General features: G+C 39.9%; 1 protein-coding gene across 1 annotated transcript; it reads right to left on the bottom strand.

The window, feature by feature from the left end:
* Positions 1-5,463: 5,463 nt before the first annotated feature.
* On the bottom strand, positions 5,464-8,946 carry LOC121894445 (potassium voltage-gated channel subfamily A member 10). The gene has a single exon (XM_042407055.1). It carries the CDS (start codon positions 8,930-8,932, stop codon positions 7,241-7,243), a length of 1,692 nt encoding a protein of 563 aa, XP_042262989.1. The 5' UTR covers positions 8,933-8,946; the 3' UTR covers positions 5,464-7,240.
* Between the last annotated feature and the right edge of the window lie 1,334 nt (positions 8,947-10,280).

Raw genomic sequence — 10,280 nt, 5'->3', positions numbered from 1 at the left:
AGTCATCCCTTGTTTAGCTTGTTTATGAGAAACCTGATATGTTTTCTGTAACCTAAAGCAACATCGGTGGGTAATTTTCCTTCTTGTCATGCAACTGGTTTTATCTGGGTATAATTATTAACAAAGCAGATTCTTTTTATAGTTCTTACATTGTCTGTAGAGATTACAGCAGACCTACGGTTTTATTATCATCATTATTACTGATGATTCTTCTTCTGTTATTAGAGAGACTCTCATTTAAAGATGTTATTGACTCATAATTGTGTTGTACTGTATAACACTGTGAGGAGACTTTTATGAATCTAAAATACAAATGGCAAATTTTCCACATTTATTCCAATATTTAGACAAAAAGTAGATTTAAGTGAAGATTTAGTGAAAATCTTTATATCAGCTTGCTGTGTAGCACCTGAAAGAAGCCACAAGGTGTCATCCTAAACACTGAGAAACACCCTCTCGCTGCTTCCTCTGTGGGAACACAGTAATTCAAACCAATTCAATCCTGTGCTCATAAATTATCAAACATGTGTTCCTTGTATGAAGTGGTGGAATATAACTAAGTACATTTACTCTACTAATTAGGCCTATGTTACTATAACTATTTACATTTTATGTGACTTTATACTTGTACTCTACTACAACCCTGAGCAAAATACTGTATTTTGACTCCACTTCACTTATTTGCCAGCTTTAGTTACTCATTAAGATTTCACATACAAAACATAGGATGAAATAAAATTAACTCAACATCAACCAGCTTCAACCTAAAATGTTATTTACACATTAGTGCATCAGTTAACACTCACAGGGGCTATTTTTCTGTATAATAAGTAATTTTGCTGATAATACAAACATTATTCTACTTCCTGACTGACATTTCCAATGCAGAAGTTTTACTTGTGATTTAAGGTTGCCGTTTTAACATCAGATAAGTATTCTCAGCTAACTCTGGTTCCTTTACAGTTCATTTTTTTCTGTTGGTTCAAGAGCATTGTCCCTGCCAAATGAATAAATAAATGAAGTGAAAATAATGGAGTGTTTACTTTTACTTAAGTAAATGATCTGAATACTTAGTGTCTGTAGGTTAAGTGCTTTGTTGAATTGCACATCAGTCAATCTTTCACTTTGTCGACTCACATCTGTCAATCTGAGGTTTCCAAGCAGCAGTATTTACATACATTTATGAGTTAGTAGAGTGTAATCTGCTTATAAACTTAGTTTTTGTTTAACTAAGCACAATATAAATCAAATTAAATTCTAAATTAAAGTCTAAATTAATCCATTTCTCTGTAATCTGACAGTTTTTGCTCCAAGCTAATTTACAGTAAACCATCAAATAGTTAGAGTAATTAGGGTAATCATCTGTGTAGTGTGATCCACATTTATCTTTGTACTTGACTACAGTTGGGTGATCGTTACACAATCATTCATCACCTCTCTCTCTCTCTGTTATCACACTTTGTAAACATTCCTGTCTGTGCCAGATGTTACGAGCAGCCTTTGGTCATCTGAAGGCAACACGTCGTCTACCGTCTGATCCCGGGTGATACTTTAGGTCACCTTCTTCGTTTTTCATGGGCGTTAAGCAGGACAAATGTGAGACTCATGTTTCGTCCCACAAGGTTAGGGCCATTGACCTCCAGGGCTGACGCACTGCAGCAGAGCAGTCACTGTGCAGTTACCTGTCATAAATCTTTATCTCCTTGAATTATTACTCGGCCTCTCCATCACGGGACTCCCCTTTCCAATCTCAAAATGATAGATGTGAATTAGTGCACCCAGGTGGAGCAGAACTGAGCTAATAAAGCACAATCAGACAAATACTGGAGAATACACTGGCTCCACTTATATCAACATCCAAAATTATTACTTAAACGCTTTATTGATTTGTTATGATTTTAATTATCATGGCCTATTTGATAAATTAAGGGCTGGTCAACACAAATGTTTCTTTAGGTCACTCTGAATGATTTTATTGAAGTAGGCCAAAATGTCATTTGAATAATTGAAGAATTTTTAGGAACAAAGTCCTTGTGCCATGAACTCTCGATCAGGATCACATGATTTTCTTTTAAAGTCAATAATAAGGAAAATATAAGAGAGAATCTGTTAATGTGTAACATAGTTTTATATTTTCCAGAAACATTTAACATCAATTAGAGCTACATCCATAAACAGACATTAAAACCTGAGGAAATGCCATTCTTAAACTTTATATATGCAGAGATCTCAGATATTCATACATACATAGACAACAAATGTCATGAAAAGACCAAAACCAAGCCTGTCGTTCAATATTATCTGACTTTCCTAGGGAAAATACATCAATTAAATCATTAAATTAATTTTAAATGGCTCAGTAATTTCCTAAAACAGCTGGGAACTGTAGTTTTTAGCAAATGTTACCCAAAAGGGAGTATACAGTGTATTTTGGGGGACTGTTTTCATTCACAGATTTGATGCAACAGGACAATACATGTGGGATCAAATCAAAATAAACTACAGTGCATGTGTTCATAGTAAGGAAAGAACATATCCCCCAGTGTAATGGTGTAGCACACTGATGTGTTTCTAACAGTTTTTAGACAACAGTGGAGCTCTAAGGCACAGAGAAATGAGCTGCATCAGTAGGATCAATTCATTTGTTTTGGGATTTATTGACAGTTAGAAAAATATAGACTATCAGACTTATCAATTAAAAGAACAATTGAGGAAATAGACACATTTCCTGTTAGCCAGATTCCAATATTATAATGTTATAGGATATATTCAAGCTAATTCAAGTGCAATTTGAGACAGTTTGTCATTAAATATATGGGATGACATCTGAGATTTTCAGCCAGGAAACTGGAAACAGGAAATTGGAAATAAAAATTTTATGCAGAATGACTTCCCAAACATGCACCTTCTGAGGTGTCAACACACTGTGTCGGGATGCCCGAGCCCCCATCACTCCCAGTAAGAAGCAGGATGCGTCCGCCCGTCTGTCCTTTATCCTCACCAGTGCTGAGAGAGCAGATGGAGCACCTTGCATGATTTGTTTACCCTGTGCCAAGAATATGTTGCTAATGTGTTAAAATGCATCCTCCCCTTTTTCTGAAGATGTTTAGCTTTTTTGGTTTCATCAAATCAGCACAAAGAAGCAATAAAAGTAATGCAAAAGTCATGTCTGAACATTCTTGGTCAGCAAAGTCAGGGCACAGAATCAATGGCTAAAGTAATAGTGTAGGTGAGCTCAGCTGAACTTTAATCAATATCAAACACACGAGGATTGCTTTGCCACTCAATATTACACCTGCTGTGCTCCAAAGTAGCACTGTGCTCGCACTTTGATCAAAAATGTGATGGCAAGGTCACCGTAGCGGTGATCCAGCCTGATGCCACCGTGTGGTCTGTCCTGCATCCTGAAGAGTCACTGGAAGAAACAAGAGACTTTGAAGGGATTCAATACAAGCACAAGATGCCCAGCTCCAAGTGACTTTGCCCTCTGGAGGGAATGAACTACAGTACAGAGTCTGCTGTATGTGCAGCTCTGTATTTGGCTTGTAACGTGTCTGCTGACAAAACAGTAACCCAATCTACTGATATGAGACTGGCTGTCTGAGCTTTCATGTGAGACCCATCCATTGTTTCCCTTGAAGCAGTGGGACGCAGCTTGTCACCAACTTGCAGAGTAAAAGGGAAGAACAGAGTCATGCAACGGTGATATTTTTAGATCCATTAAGGGTTGCAGCGCAGACTGCTGTGTCACACTGATTGGACCATCTGCTGGTCTTTGAATGGATTTCTTTGGGTGAATCTTTATCAAAGGCGGGATGGATGTGATCTCTTCGTGGAACACCCGATGAATTATAAATGACAGCCTCACATTGTCTTTGACCTTGCGAGAGCCACCTGTCTGTTAAATGCTAAAATGCTATCAGGCCTCGTCTTCGGGATATCACTGTTCAATCAGTGATCAGCCGGGCAGAAGGGCAGCTCGCTGACCTGACTGTTAACTATTGACAAGACTGACAGATCTGTAAAAACAAAACCAGTGTGTCTCAACAGGAAATGACTTAACAGCTTCATCTTACTGAGGCAGCTCAGAAAATCTAAAATCACATGCATGACACATACAAAATGTGCACAGTTCAGACTTACGTAATGTTTAAACTTATCAACCGAGTGTTTGTCCTTGATGTGACTTTATGGGACAGTAAAGCATCAAGTGAAACAGCCAGCTTCTAGCCTTGGAGGTCAAGATAGATAATCTTATAAAAGATTAATTTGGTCTGCATATTTAATTTGGTGCTTTTGCCTTAGAAGCTATCCCAGTCCAAGGCATTGTCGGGCACACAGCACTAGAACTTCTCCATCTAGTGAAGAGCTGAAAGATGTTTGTATTCCACAGTGTTGACTGATGTTGCACACAACAAAACAAAAACTCCTCAATATGACTCAATATTTTTCCGTCTGTTGCATTTTCACGCAATTTGATTATCCCTCCTGATCTTCCTACCTATTTTTAGCCAGGCTGTATCATTTTCTTCATTGGATAACAGGCTTATTACTGAACACACAGCAGAAACGTCTGCTCCTCCAGGCTGTCATCTCCACCATGACACCAGATATTTGGAAAAAAAAAAAAAAAAAAAAAATGAACCCAGCTATTTTTTCATGTTGTGAAGTGACACGCTCTTATAGGCACTGGGATTGAGAGATATATAGAGAGACAGAGAGGGAGGGATGCCATCATGATATCAGTACTGAGAACCAGCAGCGAGAAGGCGTTAATAACAGCTAACATAAGGTGATAATGAGTATTCAGCCCTGAAGCCATACACTGACACTCACACCTCCATTCATCAGGATTACTGTTAAACACGGGAAAAAAAGTTTCAAAACTTTAAAGATCCCCTTCAGACATATTTTAAGACCTATAAAGGAACTCTGCACCGAATTATCATTTGTGTCTGATGTGGTTTTTCCACAAAAAATGTGCAATTACCTCATTAAAAATTCTTAAAATGACATCTACTCCTTCTCCCTCATTGAAAAATCCTGAATCTATGGATATGAAAATGTTTTTAGTTTCAAAGTTTTTAAGTCCTGGACAGAAGATGTCGCTTACTTCACTGAAAAGTCAATTCTTTCCACGTCACACGTGTGTAAGTTGCATACTGGACCACGATCGGCTTCCAGACTAGTGATGTCACAAATCCTGCGAATGTGAAAACAGCCCTCTAGTGTCAAACTCTGGACATACATCATTCTGCACAGTGAAGCTCAAACATCCAACTGAAGTAACAAAACGACAAACATATTTTTGTGCGTACTTTAAATTTGTGCAATGTAATGATGTCACAGGTGCAGTTTATCCCAGGAATTCATCAGCAGGAAACTTCACTCAGTTAGGATACATGTTTAATGAAAGGCACTCTTTACAGAATAATTAAAACATAGCAAATTATGACACCATATACTGTACAATGCTGACACATACAGTAACAGTGCTCAAACCATAAGTGCTTCATAACATAGTAAAGTGCTGAGTACCCACGTGACTAACTGATGTCACCTTTGCATTTAATTGCATTTCGTTTTCATTAATTACAAGTATTGCTCTTTCCACGGGTGAAAAACACAACACGTTTGTTTCTGTTTTCCACCCACATATCATCGTTATTGCATATCGTAGGATTATTAGAAAGGCATTGATCGAGTTACAACTACACCCACTGCCATTTCTATACAAGCTGTATTTATATGTATAATAAACTCACATACAGTACATTCTCAAGATTGAAATGTGGCATGCATATACAGTATAGTACTGATTCATGTTTTCCTGGTGAGACACAAACGTGTACTTTCCGTCATTTATTGTCATATTTGTTTAAAATCCAATTGGCTTTTCTCTATGACATGGAATACAACAATTATCACTATATGATTAAAATGCTATATTATATTTAGCTACAATAAATATGTCAAACTTTCAGTTACTGAGAGTAAGAGTTAAACCTCATTTCAGCAAACTAAGCCATGCAATAAAAATGACAGAACAAATGTAAATGGAGAAACGTTCGAATATAAGAGTGCAAAGTTGCTTTCGTCCTCTCTGTCTCCTCTTTTATCTCAGTCTGATCACAAATATATATCTCATCTCACATTTCAATACACTCAAATAAATGTTTTCCCTGCCAACAGCTGATGGTGAAAAGCTCCAAAAGTGCTTAAGAGATATGTGGAAAAAAAACTTTCAGTGCAATGACATGATATGGTTTTTAAAGGGTAAATTCACATTATAATGTTAGAAGTTGATAGCATGTACAGCTAAATCAGCATAATCTGGTGCAAAATGCCATGTAATAAAAAATAACAGGTGACTTTAATAACAGAATCTGTTGCATGCAACTACTGCATGTGCTATAATAAGTTATACAGTCAATATGAAGCAGTTTCATGGTTTGATTTATATTTTGCAGCCTATCTACAAGACTAATAGCGGACATGCAAAAGTGCCAACTATTCATCATACAGATATTGTTACGCTGCGTCTTTTGGAAGAAGTGCTGCAGGCTGAGCATTCGCAACTATAGATTCGCTGATAAGACAATGTGTGCGCTGCGGTCCTCTTGCCTTACACTGGACACATTCGCCTGCCCTTGAAAGTCATGCCAAGTTCTATCTCGATTTGCTGAATATGACAAAGTGTAGACTAACATGGAACTGTGATGTAATATGAGCTCAGAGTGTATTTCCGGTTTAAATGCTACGATTATCAAACCCGGTATTGGTTTCTTTTTCTTCTGTGGGATAAAGTCACAGACTGCAAGGACAGTTGGGTCAAATTCACAACTTTCTTTGCCTTTCACTTCTATATTTACTCAAACTATCAGTATTTTCAAGGTGAGATGTTTGTCTTTGCTACAAAAGAGCCATTTTTCTTCAAATTGCACCGGATGGAAGATAATTTAATTATACCTTTCAGTTCTGTTCCTCAAAGTTAACTGACATAATGGTTGCTGAGTTGTGTTAATTGCACTTTGACACATCCACAAGTAGACAGACGACTCGTGTAAAGGCTGTCTCACCACACAGTGCCTCTTAATACTGTAGTAATGTGCACAAATGCTGCCATGTTTGGAGTACAAAATAGTGAGAAAGATATCACCCACTGCCTCTCACTCCAGGATATGTTTGATTTATCCGTACGTTTATTCATGCCCTTGATATAAATACTGTTGTTTTTCTATCAGTGCATGCCATTTTTCTCATTCTGCCAGGTACCGTTACTTTTGTTCAGCGAAGGTGTGCTTCCGTACTTGTTTGCAGCTGACATTTTCTGGGCAGCCTCTGCAGCTGCATCCATCACCTGTTTCTCCTCCTGCTCAGTCTCACGGTGGTAAAAATAGTTAAAGTTGGAGACGATGACAGGGACAGGCAAGGCAATGGTCAGGACACCAGCAATGGCACAGAGGGTGCCGACCATTTTGCCTCCCATTGTGATGGGGCACATGTCTCCGTATCCCACAGTGGTCATCGTCACCACAGCCCACCAGAAGCCGTCAGGGATGCTAACAAACTGTGTCTGGGGCTCATCCACTTCTGCAAAGTAGATGGCACTTGAGAATAGGATGACTCCTATGAAAAGGAAGAAGATGAGCAACCCAAGTTCCCGCATACTGGCTTTCAAGGTCTGCCCCAAGATCTGAAGCCCTTTCGAGTGTCGAGAGAGCTTGAAAATTCGGAAAACTCTCACGAGTCGGATGATCCTTAGGATTGCCAGGGACATGTTCTGACCAGAGTTCACATCATCATCAGGGGTCGTAGCCAGCTCTGTTCCCAGGGTTACAAAGTAGGGAATTATAGAGACTATGTCAATGATATTCATGATGTTATTGAAGAAGTCACTTTTGCTGGGGCAGACCACAAAACGGACACCGACTTCAAAGCAGAACCAAATGATGCAAATAGTCTCCACAATGAAAAACGGGTCTGTGATATACGCCATCAAGTCTTTTGCGGCAGGATGAGGGGCAGAACCGTCTTGGGTCCCGTTGATGATTTGGGTTACGCCTGGGACAAAGTCATTGTCCTCCCTGAACTCTGGCAGAGTCTCTAGGCAGAAGATGAAGATGGAAATGACGATGACAAACACAGAAACCAAAGCTACAGATTTGGCTGCACTGGAGCTCTCTGGGTACTCAAACAGGAGCCAGAATTGTCGTTGGAGTTCGTTGGTGGGCAAAAGAACCTCTGGCTCTTTGATAAACCCTTCATCTTCACGGAACTGCTCCATTGCTTCATGACCCAACTCATAGAAAACAATTTCATTTGCAAAAACATCTAAGGGAACATTGGCCGGTCTGCGGATTCTCCCCCCTGACTGATAGTAGTACAGAATACCATCAAAGGATGGTCGGTTTCTGTCAAAAAAGTACTCGTTTCTCATTGGGTCGAAGTAGCTTATCCTCTTCATGGGGTCACCGAGCAGCGTCTCGGGGAACCTATTCAGGGTGCTGAGCTGGGTCTCGAACATCAGGCCTGAAATGTTGATGACAACCTTCTCATCTTTTTCTTCCATGCATTGCTTTTCAAACAAATCTTCATTCTCATAGCAATCCTTCACCATTTTACTGAAGACGCTGTCAGTGGGAGACTCACTGTTGATCAGGAGCTTCAGATTAGAGATCAAACTGCCGCTGCTGGAATTCGCTTTGGTGGTCAGAGTTGGGGGAGTGGAGGGTGACAACCCCTCTTGACCGGAATGATGCCTACGTCGTCCTCTGTGAGGTGACTGATGAGGAGACGTCAGACGGCGAGTTAAAAGATTCTGATCCGGGGCTTCTGAGGGGGGTGAGGTCGGGTACCCAGAGTCATTCGGGTCACCCAGGTTGATACCGACATCATCCATGTTCTCAAAATTAACCAGAGGCACCTCCATCACCGTCCTTGTTGCTATCCACAGCCTTGTCTATCAGCCTGGTTTGGCTGCAGGAGACAGAGGGGACACCACAACCAGTGCCACGCTGAATCCTGCCAGGGTCTCCCTCCTCCTGGTTATCATTCAGGCAGCTGTATGCTACTTTTTGATTCAGTCATCTGTGTAATCTGTAAAAGAGGGAGTAAAAAAAAAAAAAAGCAAAGTTGTGTTATGTTTTGTTAAATGGTGCAATATAGTTTTGTTGGTAAAGAGTTTTTTCTGTCAGCTCCTGTTTGCATCAGCAGAGAACCTGCCATCTTATACTGTGCCTGTACTGTTATTTTTTCCCCCCTCAGTTCTCTCTCCTGACCTAAACGAAAGCACAAACTCAGCAGGTTCGGCTGTCAAAGTGCTTACACGAGGTATGGATAGTATTATTGCTGATCATTTGCTAGAAAAGCTGAACATGTTTCAGTTCCTTGTGGAAAATCTCTGAACCTTCGTTTACGACTGAAAGCAGAAACTCATCAAAACTGAAACGCATTTTCCTCTTCTTAATTTTTAAACGTTTCAACAAACATCAGTCTCTAACTACAGACTCCAGTCTATCAGCATCACGTTTACTTTATCTCTAAGTAGCCATTCATCATTCCGTTTGTCTGGTTCGGAAAGGTAACCAAATCCTAACACACACTTTTAAGCTGCAACCTCTGTGTCCACTTGACACCGAGGGCCCTTCGCACTCAGGGAGACTCATCTGGCTCTATTTCCACTTGCATTGTAGTAGCTAAAGTAACAGTCCAGGATATAGAATTGAATCTTCTTATGTAAGGACATCGTGATAGGGCCTGTGCAAAAAATAAGTGTATTGATTGCACCGTGTCTGCAAAGAGGGGTTACTAAGTCCAAGAGAAAGGACAGATGCAGATGCAGATGCATAGAACTGAAAAGTGCGATTAAGTATACATCCTTGCATCTTAGGCACTTTTAATTGCTTCTGAAAGCCAATTCTTTTTATTTAAGAATGGCTTTTTGCTGCTTAAATCTTAAATCTGAATGAACTTTTCACACCGAGCTGACATTGAAAGCCACAACATAAACAGCAACATCATTACCCTAATCAGATCGTAACCTCAAAGCACTTACAAACACATGCCGATAAACGGTGAATTAAAAAAGTTTAAATCCAGCTGTGTGCAGATGTCCGCACCACTTACCCGAGTCCTTGGTTCTATAGAAGTGGTCGTGCCCTCTCTATCCTGCCTGGCAGCTCCGCTCTGCTCCCCCTTCCTCCCTTCACCCTCTCCCTCATCCAGACTCACAATCAAGAGTGTCTCTAGCTCTATTAAAGCTCCCATTGGGTAATTTA

Source organism: Thunnus maccoyii, chromosome 3 (assembly GCF_910596095.1).
Source record: "Thunnus maccoyii chromosome 3, fThuMac1.1, whole genome shotgun sequence".
Taxonomy (NCBI): Eukaryota; Metazoa; Chordata; class Actinopteri; order Scombriformes; family Scombridae; genus Thunnus; species Thunnus maccoyii.
The sequence above is the reverse complement of the archived record's forward strand: the minus strand, read 5'-3'. Positions and strand labels throughout refer to the sequence as shown.